The 27,803-nt window shown below is 53.8% G+C and overlaps 1 protein-coding gene and 1 non-coding gene across 2 annotated transcripts; both read left to right on the top strand.

The window, feature by feature from the left end:
* Window positions 1-27,724, top strand: LOC132687082 (uncharacterized). Its single transcript, XM_060644983.2, has 5 exons — window positions 1-66; window positions 9,581-9,921; window positions 23,732-23,965; window positions 24,886-25,169; window positions 26,397-27,724. Exons 1-5 carry the CDS (start codon window positions 1-3, stop codon window positions 26,453-26,455), a joined length of 984 nt encoding a protein of 327 aa, XP_060500966.1. The 3' UTR covers window positions 26,456-27,724.
* TRNAT-CGU (transfer RNA threonine (anticodon CGU)) lies at window positions 66-137 on the top strand. Its single transcript has one exon. It is a non-coding gene; the product is annotated as a tRNA-Thr (tRNA).
* Window positions 27,725-27,803: the final 79 nt, after the last annotated feature.

The following is a 27,803-nucleotide window of genomic DNA, read 5'->3' on the forward strand; positions in this document are numbered from 1 at the left end:
ATGCGCTTCCTGCGCCTGCGCCGCCTACCCTCCACTGAGAGCTTCCACCGCTCGCTCGGCTGTCAGGCGCGGTGGCCAAGTGGTAAGGCGTCGGTCTCGTAAACCGAAGATCGCGGGTTCGAACCCCGTCCGTGCCTGGGGCTTGAGGTTGGGGCTTGGCGACGGGGCGTCTGTTGTCCCCACGTGCGCCGTCCCTTAGCTGCGTGGCATTTTTTACTTTTCAGATTCCGTCCGGGCGTTCTCCAGGCTGCCCCTCCCCCCAGGCTGTGCAGCGCAGGCCCGGCCAGTTCGCTGGGGCTCGCGGGACCGCTGGTGTGGACGTGCTCCGTCCCTGTCGCGCAGCGCTGCGCTAGTGGCACCGGCGTTCGTCTCTACGGAGCCCCGCTCCCCTTGCCGTCCTACGCCGGCCGGACCTTTATGGGGCCCCTGTGATACCGGTGGGGACGCCGAGGCCCCAGGTGGAGAGCCCACGCGAGGCATTGACGTCGCCAGCGGGGGAAGGGGCTCTAGCGTCGCTTGGCTTTGCGTGTCTTAAGGGTGGGAGAACTTTCCAGAGAGGACTTTGGAATTTCTGGACCGGTGTTTTCTGGTTTCTGTTTGTTCCTTGAAAGGTGAGTTATCCACCTGTGCTTACCGTCTGCATTCTTGTTGAGGAAGCCAGCCACATCGCTCAACTGGTGGGCACTTAGTCCTTTCCCAGCTCTTGGGAACTGACAGTTTGAGTCTGGTGCCTGTCTGTGTGATCCGTTCATTCCGGCCCCCTAGCCAGTTATGACACTCCCCAAGTCATCTCTAGGATAAACAGCCCAATTTAATATGACATGATGTTGAGTGCCTCTAATTTCTGAATCACTCAGCCTGTCTCCTTTAATTGTAATCCTCAGCAATGAAAATACTACTCCAGAGATAGTTTCATGAATGGAGCTTAGGCCTCCCTCGTTCCACATCCCATGCTTCTCTTAATGTGACCCCAAATCACATTACCTTTCCAGAGGCCCCTGTCACACAGTTGACCATGGGGACATGGGGAGCTTCAGGTGGACTGAATGTCAGAGTCTCTGAGGGGATATCTAGGGTTATCAGAAGACAGGATGTGGGGCCCTGGGAACAGGGAAATGTATTCATCTTTTCCCTAAGATTCCAATAAACGGAAGAAATGCTCTTGGCTTTTGAAGGGAATGCTGAGCTAGGGATTCGGTGTTGTCGTGGAATTGTCAGTAAATACAAATTGAGACAGATTCTGGATATTCAGAAATAGGAAGAGGAAAGGTCCTGAACTACTGGATCGTGCATTGAATCTTATGCCTTAAACTGGATTCCTGATGAGAAGGAACTCCACAGTGAGGCATTGGGTCTCCCGTAGAAGCTGGAGCAGAGAATTTCACCTGTATAGAGGTGGGGACAATGAATCAATAAAATCAATAAAAGAGAGTCAAGGTACAGAAGAGGTCAACATACAGATGTTGGAGGAAACATGGGCCCCCAAAGGTAAAGGGCCAGACCCACGTACTGGGATGAGCACGGGAGCAGAGGTCTTACAGTTACCTTGAAGGCCCACGGGTATCTATACTCACCTTGGTGGGGCTGGAGGTAGGTCATTGGCTTAAAGGGTGAGGGCACAGGCAGGAAGGGATACCTATGTTGAGTTTATGGCATGACCTTTATTAAATCACTCACATGCCCTGGACTTCAACTTGTTGCAAAATCTAAAAGTTGAAAGAGATGTTTCCTAAATACCCTGTGGCCTGAAATTCTGTTTCTGCCTCAGAGCCCAGACCTTTGGAGAAGCAAGGGGGCCTGAAGCTGTCCCGCCCATCTTTCTCATGACTGCCAAGGTGGTGAAAAATGATAGTCCCTTTCACAGTGGGGCCTGGTCATCATGCCCTCATGATGAGATCTGTATGACCCTGGCTCCCCCATCCAAAAGGTTGCAGTCAGTCCTCCCAGATGAGCGACAAAGGCTCCCATTCCTGATACACTTTAGTCTGTCCGTCTCCTTCTTTAATTGTGACGTGTAGCACTGAAGCTCCTACTCCAGAGATAGTTTCATTGACTGCCAGTTTCCCCTCCCCGCTCAGACCTCTTGCCATATGCTCCCTGCCAGGGTCTAGATCAGAAGACAGGGCCTCTGGCACTCCAGTGTGAGAGCCACGTAGGCAGATGACCATTTGTGGGCAGCTAAAACCTCCAGGATATTTTTAAAAATATAAACCACGTTAGGTCAGGCCTCTTCCTTCCTGTACATGAATATTATTTAACTTAAAAGCAGAATTTGGCAAGAAGATCTGTTTTGCCTCCTGCTGTCAGTTTGAATCCAGTATTCCAGCCTAGAGAGATGTATTTTTAAATCTTTCCTTGTACAATCAAACACAGATTCGAAAGCCACACGAATCAGGTCAATGTCTTAACGAATTATATGCAGAATACTACTCAGGTCAGAGAACTTGGCCAGACCCCCCAGAAACCTGTTTTATGTGTCCCCTTCTCAGTACGGCCCCCCCACAGCCAGAATAGTCGCTACTCCTATAGTTACCATTTACTTGCATTTTTAAAAAAACTTTTTTCGTGCTTGTTTATTTTTGAGAGAGAGCGAGAGCATGAGCTGGGGGAAGGCAGAGAGAGGGAGAGAGAGAGAGAATCTGAAGCAGGCTCCAGGCACAGAGCCCGATGCGGGACTCAAACCCACAAGCTGGGGGATCATGACAGGAGCCAAAGTTGGATGCTTAACCAGCTGAGCCACCCAGGCGCCCCACCCCTTACTTGCATTTTTACTTACCAGCTACTTGTGCATCTTTATACCCTACAGTTTAACTTTGTTCACTTTTATTTTTTTAATGTTTACTTTTAATTTTTTTTAACGTTTATTTACTTTTGAGAGAGAGAGGGGGAGACACAGAATCTGAAGCATTTCCGGCTCTGAACTATCAGCACAGAGCCTGATGCGGGGCTCGAACTTGTGAACCACGAGATCACGACCTGAGCTGAAGTCAGAGGCTTAACCAGCTAAGCCACCCAGGTGCCCCTTTGTTCATTTTTAAAACTGATATATCTTTTAAGTTTTTTTTTTTTTTTTTTTTTTCAATCACTAGGATTATCTTCCTTCATTTCCTTGCAGTGTATCAGTTGAGGAAGCTGGCCAACTTGACCTGTAGGGTTTCCTATAGTCTGGACTTTGCTAACTGCAAACTCCCAATGTAGTTAAACAAGCTCCTGGTCCTTGGTATGTTTTGCAAATTAGCAGCTATGTCCAGACACGGGATCAGAGTCAGGTTCGATATCTTTGGCGAGATTCTAGTATCATTTTCTCTGAGGAACCTCTGATTCCCCCAGGGTAGTAAGTGACTCAGCTTCTTGTCTGAGGCCTCTCTGTGTGTCTCACGCTATGGCCGGGGGCCCCTTAGGGCTGAGACAGTGTCTCACTCCTGTCTGGGTTTTCAGCACCTGGTCCGGAGATAGAGGCCTGGTATCAGAGAGGTCCCTATTTGGAGGGTTGGGGAAGTCTTCTCTGGAGAGGTGAGGTCATTGGCTGGGCGCTGGAGGATGGAGAGGATTTCGCCAGAGCACCACAATATCTTGTGTACTTCTGCACTCATTCAGTCATCTCCCCCCGCCCCCCGGTCTTTATTTTTAGAGAAACAGAGAGTGTGAGTGGGGGGGAGAGGCAGAGAAAGAGGGAGAATCTTAAGCAGGCTCCACACTGTCAGCGCAGAGCCCGATGCGGGGCTTGAACTCGTGAACCATGAGGTCATGACCTGAGCTGAAATCACGAGTTGGACCCTTAACCCATGGAGCCCGGTGCCCCTCAATCATCTTTGACACTCAGATACCATGTCCAGCTTGAAGCTAACCAGGCAGGGGATAAGGTACTTTTCTTTTCCCCATGGCCCTTCTAACCTTGCACATAAAATGGAATTTCAAATTAAGAAACAAAGCCAGAGTGAGTATTTTTTTTTTTTTAATGTTTGTTTTTGAGAGAGAGAGACAGAGCGCCAGCAGGGGAGGGGCAGAGAGAGGGAGACATGGAATCCGAAACAGGCTTCAGGCTCCGAGCTGTCAGCACAGAGCCCCACGCGGGGCTCAAATATGTGAATTGCGAGATCATGACCTGAGATGAAGTTGGACATTTAACCGACTGGGGGACAGGCGCCCCCAGAGTGAGTATTTGTTTATTAATAAGCACTAAAGGTCCAACCCCATTCTTGGTGACAAAAGTTACAATTCAGAATCACGGACTGATGGGAATGAAAATGACCATTCGATCCTTGTTTTATAGCCACAGAAACGGGTAAAGAAAGGGGAGTGATTTGTTCAAGGTCATCCAGAAAGCTCTTCCTTTATCATATGGATTAAGCTCTTCCACATAATCAGCATGAATCTGTTTGGAAATGTCGTGTTCATTATTGCTTGACATGTACCCAGGAGATGGTCCATCTCTTTGCCAGCCTGTGAGCCAGACGGGTACTTTACTTGTCTAATATTCACCCCGATCAATAGGAAAAACATATAGGGACAAAAATCACAGGCTTGACCAGACTACTCAGGCTGTAGAGGCAGGGGAGGAACATAGACACAAATTGCCAACGGTGTGTCAAATCCCCGGGAGACCTGACTACTAGCTCCTCTGGACCAAGGACTCTAACATCGTCCAGACACTTACCCTGCCCGTTAAAAGCCTTTCAGAGAGCCCTGGGTGACAGGGCTGGGACTCTGGGCCAGTAGGGCTCCCTGTGTGACCTAACTTCCCCCACTGTCGGCCTCACTCCTTAGGTCAAGTTCAGAGGGTGCAACCTAAGCAGAGTATCAGACCACCTGCCTCTTCCCTAATCTCCATCACGCAGGAAAACTGAACCTAGCTTGAAGCACTGCCTTAGCATTGCTGACATATTATTACACCTGCAAAGAATTGACTCCTTTCTGGGGGATTTACCCGTCTGCTGCTGCTTGTGGGCAAGCGTCCTGTCTTCTCAAGTGACCTAGATAGATAAGGTAAGCAACAGTTTAAAAAAACAAAACAAAGCAAAAAGTCAGTAACTTCTCTTCCTACAGTTAAGGAATAGTGAAGCTGGGAGAAACCACAGAGAAAATTACGTTCCAGTTTGGTCAGTGATGAAACAGAGGCCCAGGGACAGAGAAGAACTGATTGAAGGTTGCACAGGTGTGAGGAGGTGAAAAAGGCCCCAAAAGTTGACAAGACCGGTGATCCCCGGTGTGGCTTTTCTGCAGCACAGATCTTATGCCCAGCCTGTCTCTTTCCTGAACTCTGGGGTTCTTTCCTCTGTCCAAGCCACCTGGGCCAGGAAACAAAATGCACGTAGATTGCCATCTGAACAAAATATGCTGTGTCTTGTGTCCGAACTCTTTCTGATGGATAGCGGGAGACGGAAAAGAAGCCAGCACGGTCGGCACTGTAGACCTTGCATCTGATAGGCTGGATGGTCCAGATGGGGGGAGTGAAGTGGAAAGAACGCAGCAGCACAGGGTGACCTTGGGTAAATCCTTCCATCCCTGCAAGCCCAGTTCCTGTGTCTGCAAAATGGGGGTTTTTTGCCCTGCCTTGCCACTTCACAGCACTTTGTGTGTTGCTGGATACATGGCAGGAGTTCATGTGTAGCAGAGAATCGGTACCGAGACATGATGTTGATTTTAAATACCTTGAATAGTTTGGTTATTGGAGGCCAAGGTAGATGTCAGCCCTCCTGCCCTTGGGGGATGTGTTCACCCCCTGAGAGGAAACGGGTGAAATCAGGAAGTGTTGGGGAGTGCCTCTGTGTGGCTGGGCCCTAGGGGGCCCCCAGGAGGGTTTGGGGCCGTCAAGCCCCAAAATAGCAAAGCCGGGTTCTCAGGGCAGTGTAGGCGGGACTGAAAGGCATTCGGCAAATATTTACTGAGTGTGCGTTATGTGCCAGGCACTGGGACACAGTAACGAATGAAAGAGACAGAAACTCCTATCCCTGCGGAGCTTACATTCTGGGAGTTGGAGGCAAAGATCAGCAGCGGGACAGAATACACTCAGATGAGTAAGATATGTGGCACATAGAGGGCAGAAGAGCTATGGGAAGGGGAAAAAGCTAGGTTGGGGGACGAGGTGTGATGGGAAAGGGGGCTGCAGTTGAAAACAGGGCAGCCGTGGAAGACCTAGGGAAGAATCTAGAATGGCGGGAGCGAGAGAACAAGGTCAGTGTCTCCAGCTCTATGGGATTTTGTTCCCAAGGCAGGCTGATCCCTCCCAGTTACAGAGATGGATGTCAGAGTATCTGGGACATTAAGACTGTTCGTGTCACACCCTGCCCTCCCCTCTCCACCCCCCTCAAGGGCTCTAAGTCCTGCTTGCTAAAGAGCCTGACTCCTAGGGGTCATTTGTTGGCGGGCGGGGGTGGGGGGGGTGCAAAAAGGGCAGAAGCAGCAGGGCAGATTGGAGAGGCAGGCTCCATTGCGAGAAGGTGGCATGAGTGGCCCTGGATGCTGGGCTTCTCTGAGCTACTTCCCGGGAGCAGGCCGTTGGAAGATGCACTAGACAGGGGAGGCACTCGGTGGAAAGGGGTGGGTCTAAGGCCTGCATTTACTAGAGTGATTTCACCTATAAAATGTGGGTAATAATAACACCTGTGTCCGAAGGTCAGTGTGAAAATGTGTGGAGAAGCACAGGGTGTTGGTGCCTAGAAATTTCTCACTGAGAGCTATCTCATCTTGGCACATTCTCTAAGCTGGTATTTTCTTCTTTCTTTCTTTTTTTTTTTTTTTTTAAATAAGATTTTACGTATTTAAAAATTTTTTTTTAATTTAAGAGAGAGAGGGAGAGAACAAGTGGGGGAGGGGCAGAGAGAGAAAGAGAGAGGGAGGGAGACAGAATCCCAAGAATCCCAAGTAGGCTCTGTGCTGCCAGTATGGAGCCCTATGCGGGCCCTGAACCCACGAACCTGAGCAGAAACCAAGGGTCAGATGCCTAACCAGCTGAGCCACCCACGTGCCCCTAAATAAGATTTTATTTTTACACCCAATCTCTACACCCAACATGGGGCCCCGAACCCACCACTCTGAGATCAAGAGTTGCATGCTCTGTTGACTGAGCCCCAGCCAGGCGCCCTGGTGGTATTTTTCAAGTTGTAGGAGATAACCATGAGTGGATAATGAAATAAATTTTAACAGCTTGAGAGCAGCATTTTTTTTTTTAAGGGAACAGAATAGGACCACGTAAAATTGTTTTGAGTAGGTATGAATTGCTTCATGAGACGTTTTATATAAATATGTAGATATTTCCTACCTTGAGGCATGACTGCAAGTTTGAAAGCCACTGCCTTGAGGCAGTGTCTCTGTAAAGCCGGTCCTTCCGGAAGGGGTGTTTTTCTGACTTACTGATTTGCATGCCACTGTCCCCATTTTTGTCCTATCAGAATACCACTCATACTAGTATAGACTGAATACCTGGCTGTGAGTGGGCTCACTTTACCCATTTTTTTGCCTAACCGTGACAACAGTACTTAGGACACTGACATTGAAAAATACACACCACGTTTTTTGTTTGTTTTCAACCTAAAGCCATCTCACACGTGAGCACTGTGCTGGGGGACACTGGTTAAAGAGCCTCAAGATGAAAGCGCTTTCTCAAAGTAAGGCTGGAGAAACTGAGACTCAGACCAGTCCCGGCCCCTCTCAGGGTCCCTTTCTGCCCTGTCTCACACTGCACGGCTTCCCCAGTTTTGGGTGTTGACCTTCCCACAGTGGCCTCCTCAAGAAGCAAAGGACAGCCCCTGTCTGCTTGTGGACTGGCTCAGGATCTTTTTGGGGATGTAACCCCCAGTGGAGGAGGCCAGGGCCCGGTATCTTAACTTTGTCTTGTGAGCTTTGTCCCCGGCACCAACTTGGCAGAATTTCCTTTCTAGTCCAGCTTTGATTCCATTGATGGGATTAGGTGCCCCCCACGGCCATGTGCTTTGATGTGGTCAGGGGGTAGCAGGGAGATTTCAAACTCGGAGAGCAAATCTTAATCTTCTGCAGGCTTCTCTGGGATCAGCGCTGGGGTAGACGCACTCCATCCCTGCCCTTTCATCCCCCCAGGGCACCAGCTCCTCCAGGCTCTGAGACCCAAGGGTTTGTCAGATTTAGAGAAAGCAATAAAAGGGGAAGAAAAAGCGCACGAACCCCAGGCCCCCTCTAGCTTGGGCAGCATCACCAGCAATGTCAGGGCATTTTCCTCTTTCTTCTCTTCTAATCCTGGGCTCCCACAAAATGGGGAATTGCGGACCCTTGGGGCCAGTGGCTCATCCTGACCCGGCACCGAGCGCCTCTGCCTGTGCCTGCCATCTGCCCTCCATCCTTCCCAGAGTGACTCTTTCCTGGGAGCACCTGCTCTTGCACATCTGTCTGTCCTGCCCTGGAATCTTTCTGGCCTCAAGGTGGGGGAGGGGGTGGGAGCTGGCAAATTGAGCAGATAAACCACTCAACTTCCACTTCCACTTTTAAGGTATGTTTTGGGTTGGTGAGGACAGGAAAGAGAAGGCAGGAACACAGCCAATAGCTGTATCAGGCCATAAACAGGTATTTCTCATTATTTTCTTTAAATCAGACTGCTAGGTTCCATCTGAGGAGGGGGAGGGGCGCTCAATCTCAGTGGCTATTTGGGCTTCTCCATCATTCCCTCTTACTCTCTCCTCCATGTTCCCAGGAATCCTGGCCATCTTGAGGATGGGCGTCTTGGCAGAGGCCCGTGGATGCTCCAGAATACCCAGATGAGACTCTCAGTTGTACTTCCCGATGTCCTGACTTCTAGAGAGAGTGGGGCAGCAGGTCCCCACAAAGGGGATTCCTCTGACTTCCAACCCCTTTCCAATCCTGGGAAAGTTCTCTCTTGGCTTCTCAGCTTTTCTCTACCACCCTTCCTCCCCACATTCCCCCTAAAGGAGCTCAGGTTTTCAGAAAGCACAGCCAAAGAGGTTGTTTGCAGGCAACTGGAAGGGGGTAGGAAGAGGGCAGAAAACCCATTCACATATCAACAAAACACGCTGCTGGTAACGCTGCTTGGCGCTTTACATTTATTATCATCTCGTTGGTTGACCACCAAAGCCCGAAGGGAACGCCAGGCGGGCTCCGGGTTCCAAATGGGGAGGTTGAGGCCAGCCGCAGGGGAGCTCCACCGGAGCAGCGTGGCCGGCAGGGGGCTCTCCGCGCCGGCCTTCGCGGGAGGACGCGCCGGCAGCCGCTCTGACCGGCCAGAGGAGGAAAAGGGAAAATTACTGGAGCTCGGGGGCGGGAAGGGCTGCGTGACTGGGAGGAAGGCACTCGAAACTGTCGGGCCGCTAGCGTCCGGGCTCGATCCCCGGGGCGGCTCCGGCAGCCGGGCAGAGGGGCGCCCAGGCCACCCTCCCACCCCCGCCCGGGTGTCTTCCCGCGGGTGCCGCAGCCCGGAGCGGGCGCCGCGGCCGGGGGCGGTGCCGCCGAGGGGCGGGCGGAGGGAGGACCGGGGCGGGGCGCCGTCCGCTCGGCTCCGGGAGGCGGTGCGGGCGGGCGCTGGCCGCGTCCGCCCGCCCGGAGCCGCGGGGCGCGCAGCCTTCCTGATGTGTCACCAGCACGTGGAGCTAGCTAGGGCCGCGCGAGCGAGCGGAACTCCCCCAACTTTCGAGGGGTCTCGCCGCCCCGCTCCTCTCCCCCGCAGCGCCGGGCTCGCGCTCCCTTGGGGAGGGGGCGGCGGCGGCCCCCAGGTCCGGGCAGGTTGAGCGAGGCCGCGGCGCCCGGTCCGGCGCGCACAGGGCTCCGGGACGTCGGGGCGTGGGGCCCGGCTCGCAGCTACTTCCCCGACCCCCGGCGGCGGCGGAGGAGGCGGCGGCGGCGGAGCGGGCTCGGCGGTGCGGGAGGGCGCGGCCTGCGGTGGGAGGCGCCCCGCCTGGGGCTCGGCCCCGGCCCTGCGCCCCGCAGATCTGAGCGCAGGTAACCGAGGCGGCGCGGAGCTGGGCCTCGCGGGCGCGGCGTGGGATCGTGGCGAAGTTTCTCAGCGTGTAACTCTCGCGCTCTCGGCTGGCGTTGCGGGGTCGGGGACGGCTGGGTCCCCACACCTCCCCCACGCCCAGCACTGTCCCTCGGCCTGCGCCCGGTGGCCTGGAGGCCGCGGCACCGAACGTCGTGTAACCCTTCGTGGGCTGGTCTCGGAGCCTTCGGGCCCAGGTCGGGCGGGGCGGGTGCCTTCTTAGGCGGACACCGCTTGGGGAAAACCCGGAGAGTCGGCTGAGCAGAGCGCCTTGGAAAGCGGGCGGTGGGATCCAGCCCGAAGAAGCCCGTCGGGGACGCGCCCGCACCCCGACCTCGGAGACGCGCGGGAGCTGAGGGCTGGGTCTTTGCGGGCGAGATGAGGGTGTCGGTTCAACTGGCCTACAAAGTCCCAGTCCTCGGCCCCCAGGACCGGCAGCTTCTCCGAGCTCCAGGCCGGCTCGGCAGGAGCTCAGCGCTCAGGCGGGAGTGTGAACTCCTGCCAGGGGCCACCTCCCGGGGCCACACTGGAGAGGGGGCAGCGAGGGGCCCACGGCGCGGGCTCTGTGAGCGGATTCGAGGGATCCCTGTGCTTCGCAGGAACGGTGGGAACGTGCTCAGAACTTTAAGTCGGTCACTATGTGCAATCGGTGGCAGGTCCGTGTTCTTCGGGTGGAGCCGGTTCCCGCCAGGGCGGACGTGGAGTGGAGTGGGGGGGGGCGGGGGGGGGGAGAGACAGCCCACCAGGGCTTGCCCTGCCGCGCTTTCCAGGGCGGCTGCCTTGAGCTTGGAAGTGGGGAGGATCACCCGATTTCTAGAGTTGCCCCCTGGGAGATGGCCCTGGATGTGGAGGTTTAGCCTCTGTGGAGGGGGACGCCCCTGCCCCTCCCTTCCACCACCCTTTCTTTAAAGGTACATCTTTGTGGGAGTGTCCTTTTGCTCCTTGATCTGTGCAAGGTAATGTTGACGGCTCTGAGTCCTCAAGTTTTATGCTGAGGCTCCCTCAAACCCTCTACCCGCTTTGCTTCTAGCCCCCCAAAAGAAAAGCTCCACCAGCCCCCAAGACTTCAGGTTTGCTGGGTGTTGGAACTTTCTGTTTGTTTTTGTTTGTATTGTGTTTTGGCTATCTTGGCCGTAGGGGCCTTGGAAAAACATTTGGGAACACACGCCGCCAGGTGACCTGAACTGTGTGAAGGGCAAGTTGACAAAACAGGGCACCTTGGGCCTCCTTCCACCTGGCTTTGGAAAACTGGAGAGTTTTCTAGAAGCAGGGAGGAGGGTGAGGGAGAAAGCAGCCCAGCCGGGTTGACCCCTCTCTGGAAGTTGTGCAGAGACCCCATCTGGAAGGTTTCTCCACAGGCTTCTGTGGGCTTAGTGTAGAGTTGGCTCTGCGGGAACCCAGCGTGGCCTCTGTCCCTGTTTGGGTGGCCATGCGGGGGCCTGAACAGAGGGGTGAGGTATGTGGAGGGGAGCCCCATGTACTGTGGGGTCACTGAGGCAAGGCTGGACCTGTGGGTCCAGCGGTGGACAAAGCCTAGCACTGCAGCTGGCCTGCACTTCTCAGGGTGAGCTTTGTCCTGCAGGCTCTAGTCAGTGTTACGTGCAGATGCCACAATTATGGGAAGAAGTCTGTTGGTCATTTATCTAAAGGTGCAAGGTGCAAACTCTCAGTTTTGAGGCAACATTGTTTCGGAGCGGGATGGTGGGAGCTTGGACTGGAGGCCTTGCCCTGTTTAAGGGAAAAGTGCTCTCTTTGGAGTACTGAACCAAGTTGGGAAAACAGATTTCTCCCTTTGAACCAATGCCTCTCCCGGCCCTGGGGATGCGTATCTTAAAGTAAATGAAGTGGAAATCTCCAGAATGTTATGTGGTCATAAAACATGCGCAGAACTGGGCTGGAGCGATGAGATGCGGAAAAGCTGGCAGAGTTGGCTGATTTGCACCCTCCCCAGAGGGGACAGACACGGGAATCAGGGACATAAATCCTGGGAACACGGGCATAAGGAGTCGTCGGTCGGTGTCCGTGGCCTCCCTGGCCTGGTTCAGGTGGCCGGCAATTCTCCCTCGGGCTATGCCCCATTCTCCAGGGCTGACCCGGGGTTTTAGGGATTTTTAGGAAATGCCCTAGTGCTTCATTTCTTCGGGGGAAGTGAGTGATTACGTTTTTCCTTCTTGGGATTTTTCCTTTGCAAAATGTGACTGAATCAGCTACCCAGTGGGCTGGCCTGGCCTGGCCTCCAGCAGCTGATTTGTGCTTTGATTTAAGCCGTCGTATTTAGCAATTGTGCTTCGGTTGAGAGCCTTTTGATTTCGCTGTCCCCTTTTGAATTCTTCTAGTTTTCCTGAAACTGGCGCCTCCTCTGCCCCTCCCCCCACCCCCTCCATCCCTGTAAGCCCGGTACCTCACTTGGTCGGGAAAGCGGCTTCCGGGGCAGGTTGTGCCCTGGGGCCGGCTTCTTCGGGAAGCTGGCTGGAGGGAAGGGTTTCAACCAGACCCCCAGGGAGACCCATGGAAGACTTAAAATCCAGCTGGACTCCTGGTCTTGCCTACTGGGAGGAAACCCGGATTCCCTCAACTCTTAAGTAGATTGCAGCCTGGTGAATAGCCTTGCCCTTGTGGCTTTTTTTTTTTTCTTTTTTAAAGACAAACCAAATCCCAACCTATGAAAGATGGGAGATCCATTTTTGTTTAGCCGGATTGGATTGGCAAGGGAGGTGTTCGGAGAAGCCACCCCTCTCATCTCGGCTCCCAATGTCCTAGCAACTCTGGGAGTTCTGATACTTAGAAATACCTCTGGGGTTTCACAGGTGGCCGTGCCTGGGGGTGGCCCAGGTCTCCTTCGGTGCACCTTTGCCCAAAGCCCAGCTTTTGGAACCGTTAGTGGAGGTCAGCGTTCAGTCTCTTGCTTCGCGCTATGTGTGGCCCTCATTCCAGCACGGGGTGGATTTTCCTTCCAGGCCAGTTTGCGGCTCTCTGAGCACGATGGTGACTGTTTGGCCTGTCTTCATTCTTCTCCACAAAAGAACAGCACTCCTGCTCTGTGACAGGTCCGTGAAAGAGGTCCCGGAAGCAAGGGGCAGTCTGGGTTCCAGGAAGAGTTTTTCTTGAAGCGGCCTAGTGTGAGGGCCATGATGATGGACCCTGGGTCCCCAGGGGCTTGACTTGGAATCCTGACTGCCACTTGCCAGCTGAGCGGCCTTTGACAAGTAACTGCTCTGTGCCCGTTTCTTCCCCTCGTGAAGGAAGCTCGATACTACGATGTAGCGTTGTGGCGAGGCTGATAGGAAGAATGTAGATTCGTTGCCTGGCATAACACCAGTGGACCTTTGACTGGTCCTCGTCTCCTCGGCTCTCGTATTTGGAATCTACGTGAGTATACGCGGTGGTTGAGAAGGTGCAAGCGGAGTGACTTGAGACCTCAGGCTTGTGGTCTAGTGGGTTGGAAGGTCTTGTACGGTGTCTGCCGTGTAGCCTGGGGCAAGTTACTTAACCTCCTGGGAACAGCAGCTTAGTGATCATAAGGTGGGGATGAGGTCTGGGAACCTCTTCCCCTGTCTCAGCCTTTCTTGTCTACTGACCGTGTGCCTGGGACCGGGCTGGGCGAGGGTTACGGCCGTGAGACATGCACAATCCCTCGGCTGCCCTCTGTGGTTTGTACTCCGGTTCTGAGAGCAGCCGAGGGGTGTCGGGAGTCCTCTTGGGGCTGAGGCTCGGAGGGGAGGGGCTCCCCCAGCATCTGATGGCCACTTCCTGGTGCAGTAGGGCTTCCCAGGTTGGGAGCCGGCAACGGAGAGCTGTGGAACAGGCGGTGGATGGGGCTGGATTAGCCAGCACAGAGTACTTAAAGTACCCCGGATGTGCACATGTGGCCCCCTCGAACATCTGCTCAGCCATACACCCAGCCACTTCGTGAAAGGTCCCCAGGAAAGGTGAATTGCCACAGCTTGGCAATGCCCATTCATTGACCCAGCGGGCATGCTAAGAGCAACTCTAGCGGGACCAGTCAAGCAGGGTACAAAATCAAAGTGGGGGTGGGGGTGGAAGGAAATAAGTTGATGTTCCAAAAAATGCTGCCGAGTATTCAGCCAGGAAATAAAAATCAGAATGTCGTTGGACTTCCTTATACTTTTTTTTTTTTTTTTATGGCTCAGTGATGTTTTTATTTTGAATTTCAAACCAGTGATTGAGAGAGACGGTGATCTTTCTCAGCGCTTTAGAGTCTTTAGGAGTCCCAACTGGCCATGGGCAGTGGGCTGGGCTTGCAGACGGACACCGAGCAGGTGACTTCTCACCCACTGCGCTGCTCCCTCCTCCCTTTGGCACGGTCTGGGGAATTTTGAAATCTGGGGAATTTTGAAATCGCCCTGTAGCCAGACCCCTTGTGTTTGCTGTCCAGGAGAACTGGAGAGGGAGGTGCTGTGTGGAAAGAACCATCGCCTGATTTTAATCTCTGCTCTACCACTCTGGGCCTGAGAGCCCCCTTCTCTGTCAAGTGGGGATTGGACTGAATACAGCATACACCCCTTGTAGCCTTAACATTGATTCTGGGCCCGGAGGAACAGAGGAGGGCACAAGATTGGAACCTGGGGCTCTGGTTGGGAGGGGTGGGGAAAAGACTCGGAGATGTGCAGCTGGGAAATTTGGATCAGTCTGTGAAGACTTTGTGGTTCATTCTCATGAAACTCACTTCCTCTCACTGGATTTCTGCCCTCGGGTGTGTGGGGTTCAAGGGAAAAACTAGCCTCTCCTTCTTAATGACTGAGACTTTCATTCTGGTCTTCAATTTTCTCTTTCTCCATGTACTACGTAAGGTAGATCTCCTCCACTCTCCTGAAAACAAGTGAGTAGAGTTACTGCTCATATGCTGTTGGCATCTGGCTTTCCTGGAGATTGGTGGAGGACAAAATCCATTCCTGCTGAAGGCAGGCATTGGGGAAAGGGAAGGTTGGAAACCAGGCTCTCCTGTGGACTAGCTGCATGACCTTGGACCAGTGACGTGCCTTCTTGGGACTCAGTTTTCCTGGATGTGATGATACACACCTACTTTGTAGGATCAGAGGATCACAAGAGAATACCTGTGTGAAAGGCCGGGTGCGTGGCAACAGGGAGTATACACAACTGTTCTCAAGTGACACCATAGTTGAACCCAGGGCCTGTAGGGCCAGTGAAGAAACCCCGGTGAGGTCAAGGAAAGATGACCTGAGGCTGGCAAGCTACTTGTTGGCTTAATATCTGGGGAGAAAATACTGGGAGAAAAGTTAAGTCCTTGCTGTACTGTGTGTGTAGGGGTGGGGGGCGGGGGGGCTGGCTTCTTGAGGGAGATATGCTGGGTACACCCTGGTGGAGGGGGTGTAGGGAGAAGTCCCAGACTCTACCAGGGGTGGGTTCATGCAATCACTGTGCTCCAGCTTCTGTGAGGGAACAGGTCAGTGGGAGAGTGAGGACAACATTCTCTTGAACCCCTTCCTGTAGAGCTTGATGTTGTAGGTTTAAGAACATGAAAAAAAAATGTCTTTTTTTTTGCTGTTGGAACTTTGAGGGCGATTAAACAGATACTTGGAACCAGGACTTGCATATGAGCAAAATGTTAGTCTCCAACTTGCCTGGCCAGACCACTGTGTATCTGGGAAAAGTCAACCAGACCACTTGTTTCCCAGCCGCGTAGTGTGGAGGGTTCACCCTCCCTTGGCCTGAGTCTTTTCCCCTCTCCCCCTGCCTCTCCTTCTCCTTCTGTGTCTGGTGATAGCAAGCATTCATTGTCACTCAGGTCTGGGCGCACACTAACCTTGGCCAAATCACTGAACGTTAAACCATCTGGCAAAATATCGCGTTTCGACAATGGGCCTTTTCTATATAGATGGGGATAGAGAGGGCAGTGCTGGATGCTGGAAAACCACTTAAGCATTGACAGTGGAAAGGGGCAGGGTCCAGGACCCTGACTTGAATGTAAGGGATGGGGCTGGGGGGGGGGGGGGGAAGGGGCTGCTCCTTAAAATAGAAATAGGTTGGAGAACCAGCTGGGCCTGTTTCCAGCGCCCCAGTCGGGGAAGGGGCTACTGCCAACCTACCTTGGCATCCTCCCTTTCGTCCTTTCGGTGGATTTTGTTGTAATTAGACAAGTCGTGACAAATACCCCATTGCCCTTTGGGTTGGGGAGTTTTGAGGACTCCTGCCTGGAAACGCAGCCTCATTCACTTGGGAGCCATAATTAGGCAAGAGAACAGTTTTCGGGCCCTTGATTCAATAAAGACCCTTTTATGATGTTGGTTTTTCCCAGAAAAATAATACCACTTTGCCCCGTTTATTGCATTTAGATGTGTAATCATATTAGAGCTAAACAGCCTGGGGGACCGAAGTTACGTAGTTGGGGTTTTCACCAAAGCCTGTTACCGGGTCTTCAGAGGAAAACCGTGTCCTCGGAAAAAAAAAAAAAAAAAAAAAAAAAAAAGAGAGAGAGCTAGAGAAGAAAAGAAAACGACAAGGAACATTTTTGAGGATTTTTCTCCCGTGGCAAAAGAGTATATTTTCTTGCATCAGGGTGAGAGGTGGCCCGGGATAAAAACTAGAAAGTGAAACTAACTTGAGCGGCCCCTGTCAGTGCCGACGCCTGGTGCCCTCCGCAGCCCTGCCTGTGGCCAGGGCATGCGTCCGCAGCACGGTCCCCTCCTTGTCGGACAAACGGTATTTTTCAGATGGGTAGCGCGTGTCCTGCCGAGGGCTGGAGGAAATACCAGAGAGGATGCCTGTGTCCCCTCCAGCAGGAGTCGTGGTGCCCCAGCACGTCTGCACCACGGTGGCAGGGCTGCGGGCGCTCGTGCACACAGGTGGCGGTTCTCTGCCTCCCCAAGCCCCTCCCCGTGAGGGCAGTCAGCCGTGACTAAATATAGTCCTGGAGGTCTCAGGCAGCTTTGGTTGGCTGGGACGTTTTGCGTGGCTCCGCCCACCGCCGCTGGCCACGCCTTCCAGGCAGTGGGCTCCGGGAGGGATGCCCTTCCCCTGGCCCTCTAGCGTGCAGACCCCCATCTACACAAGCGTCCCCTCTTACCTTCTTACCCCAGACGTTTTGTCGGGCTAAACACATTTCCCAATCGGAGTAAAATCCCTCCTAGAAATCTGCCAGTGCCGGGTTAGGCAGAGCTCATGAGTGGAGTCCAGAACCTCTTTCCCAATTTGGGGTGTAGAAATCTCAGGCCATGGGGAAATTTCTGGGAGTCATTTGTAGGAGTGCTCTATGAAGAAACAAGAGGGTATGACATTTCAGGATGCTGAAACCCTGTTGTATTAAAGGGGGTGGGGGATCCATTTAATTCCCCCACTTAATTCCCCATCAGGACAGCTGATGGGAGTTATTGCTGAAATATTTTTCAGATATCACCCTTTAATGCAGAAGCACTGCGTTTTTGTAGATGATTCCACTATTTATACATAATGTGTCTGGAGATATTCTTTCATAATGCTTGAGGGGTTTTGGTATTTTAAACTTTATGGATGTTTTACACTCTTTGGAAGAAGTGCTGTTAAATTACATATACATACAAATAATATTTGCTTTTGCTTCTCCAAAGGAGTATAATTAGAACATCTGAAACCAGATAACCCAATTAGTGCATTTTTCTAATTAGCTGTTACATTATTTTAGATTTCCAAGTGGAAAATTATTATTTTAGAGATGAGATAAATTATTTTAGATTTCCAAATGGAACTTGGGCTGCAGGGAGGTTCTGAGCAAGCACATAAAGAGGAAAGAAATCATGTGTTTTCAGTTTTGGCTGCCACCCCCTCACTTGCTCCATGCAAAACACCTTGTGAATCTGCCCATCAGGCAGCAACAGTGCGCAGACAACAGTTTTATTTTCCTTGACTCGGATCAATGAAGTTGGAAAAATTGTTCATCTGTGTCAGTTTCTCTCTGCTCCTGCCACTGGAACAGGTAGATGAAGGCAGGGTTTAAGTACCACTGTTTTACATTTGTCAGCAATGATGTTAGTGGCTGTTCTTTGGGGGAAAAAAACTCTGGTGATAGTTCATTCAGTTCGTATTTTCTGCATGCCTTGAGTGTGCTTGCTTTGTGCCCTGTGGCCATGGGGCCGTCTGCAGGGATGGGGACCTGCAGCCAAGACCAGGGAATGGAGCTGGGACCCAGCTTTTGTACTCTGTGGCTGTTACTGGTGCCGGCCCACAGTCCTTGCCCCAAATTCCGAACTCCCCCTCCCCCCCCTAAAAAACAAAAAACTGAAAACCAAAAGTTTGTTGGTATAACTCATTTCATGGGAAAACCTGACCCAAACTGAGGTGAGACCATTAGAGTCTATTTTCTCTTGGGGAGTGTGAATATCCAATGGGTTTCACTGCGTGATAGGAATGTGTTTAATTAGGGGTGTTGCAAAACATGTGGTATGTATACCTCATTACCTTTTTATTTTTGATTGATTGATGTTTTAATGTTTGTTTATTTTTGAGAGAGAGACAGAGTGCGAGCAGGGGAGGGGCAGAGAGAGGGAGACACAGAATCCGAAGCAGGCTTCAGGCTCCGAGCTGTCAGCACAGAGCCCGATGCAGGGCTTGAACACACGAACCATGAGATCATGACCAGAGCCAGAGTCAGCCGCTTAACCCACTGAACCACCCAGGTGCCCTAACATAGATTCTTCTTTCCCCTACTGTTAGCTGAGCCGTCTGTATGCCTTCTCTCCTTGTCTTGTTTTCCTCCCCCGTGGAGTCTCCCTTAAGAGATAAAATTTGTGACTCTGATGGCAGAACCCACGCCCAGCTTTGGCTCCTCCAGATGGTCTGGAACTGTGGAGGAAAGGAGGGCGCTGCCTCCCTGGACCAGCCTCATTAGCCAGAGTGGGTATTTGTGTGGACAGATGCTTTCAGGCTCTGGGCCAGCCTTGCCCAGGGGCACTTGGGCCTCCACCCACTGATGAGTGTTGGGGGTGCTGAGCCAACCCCAAGGCATGCTGGCCAGTCGGCATCAGGCCAGGCAGGGCTGGAGAGTTTGTTGGGCATGGGGGAAGCTGAAGGGGTGAGTGTAAGCATTTAGGAGCTGAGGTGTTCTTAGCAAAAGAATTTCTGGCTCAGAGACGTTGGTTATCGTAAACCTGGGGACTCTGAGGGCTGAGTTTCAGGTCTCCTGGCTTTGTTCATCCCAGCCTGTGAACAGCCGGTGAGGGTGGGTGGGGCCAGCGAGGCCAGGAAGGCTTTCTGCTGCCTTAAAGGCTCCAGTCCAGCTGTGCCCTCGGGCTCCCACTTCCAGAGCAACTGTCCTGAGGCTGACTGGGTAGGTGTTGGAAGGAGCGCCCACGGAGCCCACTCCCGAGTTGGGTGCTGGGAGCACCAGCATCCCTCTTCCTGCCCTACCCAGCTCCCTCTTCAGGGAAACTTGGCCCCTGACTCAAGCATGCTTGGCCTCTCCAGGCCCCGGGGCCAGACCGTCCCAGCCAGCCCCTGCCGCAGGCCCCGGCATCCCTGTCTGTGCCCAGTAGCTTCTCTGGAGGAGGGGTTCCCCCAACACATTTTGGGACTCTTGCCCTCTGCCTGACCACTTCCTTCCCTCGTTGGGTGGGACTGGCACATTCTTTTCTTTCTAAAGCAAATTCCAAACAAGGGCTGATAACTCTGGTTGGCTTTCTTTTCCTTCCACCATGGTTTTGTGGGTTGCTGGCTATTTTAGGGACTTCAAATTCAGAGTGGAGCCTCCTCACTCTGCAGCTCCTCTGGAGGCCCTGATGGCTTTTCACCCCCCAAGGGGGGACGGCCAGGCCCGTGGTCATCAACGTGTGATCAGCACAGGCCAGGCTCAGGGAAGGCCCGAGGCCCAGGAATGGATGCGCTCTGCTGCTAGCCACGCCCAAGTGGGTCATTTTCACACACCTGGCAGGGCAGGTGGGGGTTGGGGGGGGGGTCCTCTAGCCACTACCTGGGGCCCCAACCTCACCTCATTCTTGAACAGTGGGGCCAGACGCCGCCTGTCCCGTGGTGAGTAGACGGCCTCGAGCGGTGCTTCTTAAACTTGGGTGTCCCCGAGCATCGAACAAGGAGCCTGTCATACAATGCAGACTGGGGCCCTGGAGCCAGCATTGGTAATCCGTGCGTGTGACTGGGTGTACGTGGTTTCAGGACCGTGCTGCTGGGAGGCCAGTGGGTGAAGCAGCTTCACAAGTGTGGAGTCGGGGGGAGCAGGGAGAAAGAAGGGGCCGGGGGGCCAGAAGGGTCACCCAGAAGAGGTGAGCTGAGTCTTGAGAACACAGCGGGGAATGGGTAACAATAACTCACTCCGCTCGAATGCTCTGCGCGGGGTATAGTCCTCAGCCTTTGAGAGGAATGAACGTCTTTAATCCCATGAACCAGGTGGTCACCTTGATCTTGCAGAGGAGCCGACTGATGCCGAGGGTTACATAGCTTATCAAAGGTGCTGGGTCTCACCCCCTTACTCTACTCCACTGGACTGGGGCCAAGGCACCCCAGTCCCCCCGTGTGAGCAGGACCAGCTCATACAAACAGGGTTGGGGCTTCTTAGTGGGCGAAGCACAATGCAGTCGCGCTGTTGAGCAGTTCAGAGGGCCTTGTTCCTAGCGTGTGGGGGACAGCTTGGGTTTTGTGGGGAGGGGGGGGTGTATGGCCGTGATCTTGGTTAGGGCAGAAGGCGGCCGGTGAGGGGACCATTGTCATAACATAGCTGGGAGAGGGTGAGGCTATAGCCAGGCAGCTGGGTTTCTGGGCGCACGGTGCCTCAGTCTGAACAAGGACTTGCCGTCTGACCCTGGACCGACCCCCACCCTCCAACACTTTCCAGCCGTTCTTCCGAGAGGGAAAGGATTCTCGCTGTCTCTGGCGACTTCCAGGGGGCCTGGGGTCTGCGGGGAAGGGGAAAACTACTTGGAGAGGGTGATATACGCTCCAAGTGAAGCTCGGAGTGAAGTTCGGAACTTTCATTCTCCAAGTGAAGAGATAATGGCACCAGGGCTGTCTTCCGTGAGTTAGGCTCTCGTGGTGGCGGGGCCACCTATGCTCTGAGAGGCTGCCTGTCGCGTAGGCACGGCGTGACTGGTGACAGGCCCCCAAGGGGTGGGTGCAGGTCAGGCTGGGTGGGGCAAGCTCCCAGTGGCCAGCTGAGCAGGTTCCAGCTGAGCTGGGGCCCTCAGTGGAATGGCCTGGCTTCAGGGCACAAGTGAGCCACCAATGGGTGGCATTCCACAGATGGGCGGCATTCTGGCCCGTGAAGTTCACAGGAGTCAAAGGTCCAGGGTCGGGGTTGGGGGGGAGCCTCTGCTGCCCTGGAGGCCTGTGCAGCCTGGTCCGTAGAGAAGGACTGTAAACGAGGCTCTGATTCTGGAAGCCCCTTTCATCCTCCCGTAAGAAAAAAAAAAAATTGGTCACCACCCTCTTCCTTCTTGGCCACTTTCTGACCATCCCCTCACCCCACTCCCCGTTTCCTCCAGCCTGCACTTCCCCACGGAGCCTGTCAGGGGGTTGATTCGAATCTGAAAACCATCAGGGACACCCCAGCCATCTTTGCCCACCGCAGGCTCTTTCTGCAGGGGGTTGGGGACCTGTGTTCCTACTTAGGCCCACCTGACGGTGTTGCCTCTTGTAGAGCTCACCTCTGATGAAGTGGGCAGGATGGGCATGGGGAATGCTGGACTGAGGTCCCCGTTCACGCGGCAGCCCCCCCACGGTGTGCTGGGTCTCAGGGTTCACCCTCACGCCTCCTGCCACGGACAGAGGGTCCGTGTCCGCCGGCTTTTCATGTCCCTTGCCTCTTACACAAGAGAGCAGCAATTCTCTATTTTCTGAAAGGGGAGAGCTGCCGGAAGCTTTGTTCCTTTTGGGCCCATTTTAGAGACAGGGTAACCAAAGCCGTGACTGCCGGCGGGAAACAACCAGAGCTCAGTTCCTGCTTCCCGTTAGAGTCTTGAGTCTTTCCAGTTGTTCCTCAAGAGAGCTTCCAGAGCCGAGCAGCTCTCCCTCCAGGTTTCCTGACACCCCCAGCCCCGGTCTCCACCCCACCTGGTCCTGGCCTGGCTTCTGAGGAAGCCTGGAGCTGCCTGTCTTGTTTTCAATGCCGCCTGAGGCCTGTGACTGCCACTCAGTTTCTCAGGAGCTCAGTCTCTCTGCAAGGTGGGCGTCCGCGCCCCCCATGTGAAGACACGGGCCAGATGACCCTTCTCCCGGGTCTTCCTGCGTTCCCTAGCTCTTGGGACTGCCCTCATCCACTTACGATTCCTTTCCATTCCGCTCCACGGCCCTCCCTGGGCAGAAAGCACTGGGGTGAGAGTTGGCTCTGGGTGCAGCAAAGGCTGGTCATTCCCGGGTGTGCCATGGGGCCAGTGAGGCTGGCCACCGGCCAGGCCAGGCACTGGAGAAATTGTGCCGCGGTGGAGACCTGGTGGCCGCCCTACCCGCCACAGAGCGCCCAGGGCCCCCTGGGATGTGGGCCAGTGTCGGGTGAGGGGACCCTCCACTCCACCTCGGCTCCCCTGGGCTGGGCGGGTTGGTTGACTGCCGACTTACCTGGAGAGAGTTCAAGGACAGCAAGAAAAATGAGGGACTTTCAGGGGCAGCTGTGTTTTCTGACTCAGTCATAATGCCCCTAAAAATCCTTATTGTTCTTGCAGTGTGCATCGGGCAAGCAGCTGCCAAGCCACCCCTTACCCACCTGGCCGCTCCGGGACAGGAAGGGTTTCCCGGGGTCAGATTGGGATGTCCTCCCCCATCCTCTTGAGAGCGAATCATTAAAACAATTCTGTCGGGCCGATGCATTGATTTACATATATTTTTCCTTTTTTTTTTTTTTTTTTTGGTCGAGGATTGGGGAGGGCTGGGCATTGAGATAGTCCTGCCCAGATTGGAACTCAGAAGAATAGAGGGTCTCCCCAGTTTGTGTGCGGTTCAGAGGACCCCGGCTGCAAGTGCAGGGCCCAAGGAGGGGGTGTCTTAGGGGCGAGCAGCAGTGTGGGGCTTGTGGGATGCCCACCTTTCCTGAGAAGTTAGAACTGTTTAGGGGCAGGAGGGGAGAAGGCACCTGGGCAGGAACTTGTACTGTTTTATTTAGCTTGAGAGAGAGAGTGCATGTGTACCAGTTGGCGGACGGGGAGGGGGAGCGGGCAGAGAGGGAGACTCCCAGGCAGGCTCTGTGCTGTCAGCGCAAAGCCTGACTCACGAACCGAACCATGAGATCACGACCAGAGCCGAAATCAAGAGGCAGACGCTTAACCGGCTGAGCCACCCAGGCGCCCCTGAGCTATCCTTTAAAACCGAGGGAGCCTCAGCGAACTCCCTGGGAGCCAGTTACCTGGCCATTTTGAAAATACGCTCCCAGTGGATTCAAGTTCAACCCCCACCCCCCCACCCCCAACCAATCCCTGCCGTGCCCCCAGAGCTTGCTTTTTCTTGGCTGGATGTTCTCTATCCCTGTTTCACCTCCTCTGGCTCCCTGCTTCTCAGCAGGTGGCCCCGTCCCCACCTTTACCAGCCCACCCCACAGGTATTTTGGCTGAGCCGAAGCCTTGTCTTGGGTGGGTTTAGGGGTTGCGTGCTGGGGGATGGTCAAGAAGAAATACCAATTTGTGACATATCCGGCTCAACCCAGGAATGCCAATTTGCAAAACTGTCACCAGATCCCAAAGCACCAGAACCTTCCCCCCACAGCTAAGGCCTGCCCATAGATGGACAGGGAGGTGAACAGGCAGCAAGCAGGACCCTCTGGTCCACCCCAGGACTCATCAACCTCACGGGTCAGCAAGGGAAATGAACCCTCTAGGTATTTCTTAGGTTTCTAGGTACAGACTTACAAGCCCTCGTCACTGGAAAAGATGGCTGTTTGCAGGACCTTGACCACGTGATCATCCTTCTGGCCAGCCTTCCTCCTTCGGGCTCCTTACTCCCAGGCTCTGGTCATCCCAGCCATGCCTCTATACCAGCTCTGCCAGAGACCGTTTTTAAAGGGCTGGGTCTGCTCAGGAGTGTCCGCATTAAGATCTGCCCAGGAGAAGGGACAACTTCAAGGTAAAGGTTAACATGAGGTGGGAGTCGGGGGGGGTCTGGAGTGATGTTTATCCCTTCTTGGTAAGAGGTGGATGGGTCTTTCAAGAAATGAGATTCTCACCACCTACCGTGGACACGGGATGATACATTATTCCTTATAGCTAAGCATTTGCTACCTCTAAATCAGCTCTCCGTCCCTGAGGCCCCTTTGCCCTGCCACCCCCACCCCCCGCCCAAACTCCTTGTTCCTGAGTGTGTTCCTTGTTCCTTACCCCAGAAGCTTGCAAAATAAAACAAAAAAAAAAAAGTCAATTTTGTACAAAAGGAAATACATGAAAAATAAAACTGAATACTGTTTTCCCCCCCAACTGTAACAGAACTGCCTTCCACCATAGAGCATTTCAAAATACAGGAGGATGAAAAGGCTCACAGAAACGCCCATACCTAGACAGAACGTCTGCTAATAAACAGAGCCTTCCAGCGTTTTTCCCCCATGCGCGTATACCCCCCACCCAGTTAGCGGGATTGGGGTTTTTTAAAAGGCGTGAGGCTCGCGACCCGTTTGAGCAATGGCCCTGTGCTCTTGGAAGCTAGAGTCTCTCTTTTCTTCTTGCCAAGTGGGACGGGCAGGAGCTCGCCCACAGCCAGGAAGCCCGGAGCTGTCAGTGGCGGGTAGTGGAGCCACACTAGGTCTCTCTTCTAAACCGAGATGGATGGAGTTGGTGAGGAGGCTGGAAATGCAGGCTTTGTCCTCACTGATCTCTAAGTGGGCTGCCGCACGGCTTCTAGACTCTGGTCGCGCTCAGAATCTGGGGAGCATTACAAACACGTCAGGGCCTGCTTGTTCCCCAGCAAGGCCAGTTGGATCTGGGTGGCCGGGGATAGGGGAGCACCCAGGGACTGGTCTCTTGGTCTTCTCTTCCTCGGGTGATTCTGTTAAGCATCCAGAGAACTCTCTGGCCACGCACCCACGAGCTAGAGATGGAAGAGATTCTGGCAGCCCGGCCTTCAGAGCCTGATCGAGGAGATGTGACCATTTGCAGTTGGCAGAATTTCACGTTCGTTATTTTCTCTGCCGCTCGGAGCCCTCTTTTGATCCTCATTCTACGGATGGAGGGAGTGAGGCAAAAGCGATCAGGAGACTCACCGGGAGAGACAGCCAAGGATAGGGCAGCGCTGGGGTTCGGGGCTGCAGCCTTGGACTCCCGCTGCCAGTGCTCTTTCGGTAGTATTTATAATTAGTATACGGTTTTAACAAGCATATCATAACACTTTGGTCATCCGGTCTCGGGAGGTGAGTGGGTGGGTGCTGCTGTCTCACGGAGCATGGTGGGTATCTGCATCACAGAGAGGCTAGTCTCCCTGATGTGAGTGCTCCCAGCCAGCCTGGACCCACAGCCGCCCCAGTTCAGCCTAGGATCCCAGCCCTGGGCAGGGCACGGTTTAACCTCATTTTCGGAACACATCAGCCGTGTGGCCTAGGTGACAGCTGGCGGGTGGCTGAGGCCCCTGGTTCCCTGCTCCCGGCCTGGACAGAGGTATCTAGGAAGGCACAAAGCCTGCATGGGGCTTGCTCATCTGGGCCCTGCCCTGAACTGGCAGCCCTCAGGGTCAGGACCCCCTCCGGAGGTGCCTACGTCTCCGGAAGGCTGTCCCTGCCTCTCCTCCTTTCCCTACAGAGCTAGACTCCAGGAGCCTGGCCTGAGGGCCACCTGGGCAGGCTGCCAGTGCAGGGGACTCACAGGCAGGCTCATGGCGAGCTCCAGGAAGCCGTCAGCTGTTCCTAGACCAGCCTGCAGAGCCGGACGGCCAGCCTGCCTCCAACGTGAGGGGTGGAGCCAGGAACTGAGAACACTGCTTTCCCAGAGCCTAGCTGGGCCAGGCCCACGGGCTTTCTCGGGCGCTGAGGGCCTGAGCCTTGGCCACACCTTCCCTTGTTGGCCTTGGCTCTCTCTCCCTCGGTCTGTCTCTCCCCCTGCCCGCCACCAGCTATTCCGCGGCAGAGTATACGCTCTTGGCAAGGCCATCCATTTAACCTGCTTCCCAGAAAACAGGATGGTTGGGCAGGCAGACTCAGCCAGCACCTTGGTGGGAAACAGGGTGGTGGACCTCAGCTCAGGCTTTTCTTGCCGGTACTCCTTGGGGGCCGGATTGGGAGGTAGCCCTAAGCTGCCTTGGCTTACCTGGGTCAGAAATAACCTCAGTTCAACTCACAGCCGGGCAGAGGCAAGAGCTTTGAGCTCCTGGAGCTGGGGAGAGGGGAAGGATAAGCCTTGGCCCAGGAGTCTGATCAGGGGCACTTAGCTGGGAGCCTTGGGTAAAGCCCCCCATCTCTGAGTCTGTTGCCTCATTTGTTTGATGGGCCTAAGAGTGCCCTTTAGAAATGTGTCTGAATACAAGGCCGCTGAATGCAAAAATGAAGTCATTGTTTCCCCCTTCTCTCCCCTTCCAGGAGGACACTTCCACAGAGAACCCTGGGAGATGTCTGGCACAGAGAAGATGCTCACTTAATATAGGTGCACTGCTCTAGAAGTGAGGTCTGGGTCTCAGTGTGTCGGAGAGTGCCTTCCGTCCTTATCTCTACAAAGGTGACCTTTCCTTCCGCTTCCTCTCTGGCTGTCCTGCCCTGGCCGGACCCCATAGGGATCGTGGTTCTGGCTTGAGACGCTGCATTCCTCTCTGGCCGGGCCCGCCGAGACCCAGAGCCCAGGGAGGACTCCTTCCTTTCCTTGATGCTCATCCTGCAAGTCCAGACGCCGTCAACTCCAAGGCGTTCCCTCTGGGCCCGGGCCAGAGTAGCTGCGGCCGAGCTCCTCCCTCCCCCGCCAGCCTCCTTGGGTGCAGACAGCCCAGCACAGGCAGGAAGGGCCTTCTGTTTGCCTTGGCTGGTGGGGAAGAGATTAGTGCTCACTTTCTGTTTGGACTCTTGTATCTAACAGGCAGGCCCGTGACGTTGAAGCAAAGCACACTTGAGCCTTGAATGAGTTTGGGCCCTGTTCCTGAGGCCCGGCCACTGCAGAGGTGTCTGGAGGTAGGAAGGGGTGATAACACCACCCCTTGGGTATATGGAGAAATGTAATGGCCATCTGTCAGCTGTCCCTACCCAGAGTCCACGACCCTTACTTTGGGTAATGCCTCCTCAGGAGACCACTTCTCCCCGACCTCGACTTTAGAGGCAAGCATGGATCCCCGGACACACATGGAGACTCCCCCTTGGTGGTTTTGCAGCAGCTACGGGGAAAGAGGCATTTGCTTTTTTGTGGGATTTGCCAGGTTGATGGAACTGCTGGCGGCCATCCTGTTCTCTGCTTGAGGTCAAAGCCAACAAAGAAGAAAAAGCTCAGAGATGGAGAGAATATGCTGTGCAGATATCCATAAGCCCCTGGATTGAGCCATGCCTGAAGCTAACTCTACTCCTGGATTAACCCGATTATATGAGCCAATGCGTTTCTTCTGTGCTAAAATTATCCTAAGTGGGGTTTCTGTCATAGAAAGGAGCCTAATAAAACAGTGTTTTTCTTTGGTCTCATTAAGAAAAAAAAAATCAACTCTGAGGTATACTTTGCATGCAATAAAATCTACCCATTCGAAGTGCTCAAGTCCTACATTTTATCAAATGTGTACACCCTGGTAACTACCACTGCAGTCGAGATGTAGAACATTTCAAGTTCTTATTCCCCTTTATAGTCCTTTACCCTGAATAACCACTGACCTGCCTTTGTCGTAGAGATTAATTTTGCCTTTCTAGAACTTCATATAAATATTATCATTTAGTGTTTACTCTTCTGTGTCTGGCTTCTTTTATTCAGCAGGTCTTTGAGATGGCACCCATGTTGTGTGCCTCAGTAGTTCATTCCTT

Source organism: Panthera onca, chromosome E1, assembly GCF_046562875.1.
Source record: "Panthera onca isolate mPanOnc1 chromosome E1, mPanOnc1 haplotype 2, whole genome shotgun sequence".
In the NCBI taxonomy this organism is placed as follows: domain Eukaryota; kingdom Metazoa; phylum Chordata; class Mammalia; order Carnivora; family Felidae; genus Panthera; species Panthera onca.

Bases quoted from the DNA above. Each gene is read 5' to 3' on its own strand.
- LOC132687082 (XM_060644983.2), top strand. From the start codon at position 1: ATGCGCTTCCTGCGCCTGCGCCGCCTACCCTCCACTGAGAGCTTCCAC. The intron at 67-9,580 runs GCGCGGTGGCCA...GGAGCTAGCTAG, and splicing joins ACCGCTCGCTCGGCTGTCAG to GGCCGCGCGAGCGAGCGGAA. The intron at 25,170-26,396 runs GTAGTATTTATA...CTCCCCTTCCAG, and splicing joins CCGCTGCCAGTGCTCTTTCG to GAGGACACTTCCACAGAGAA.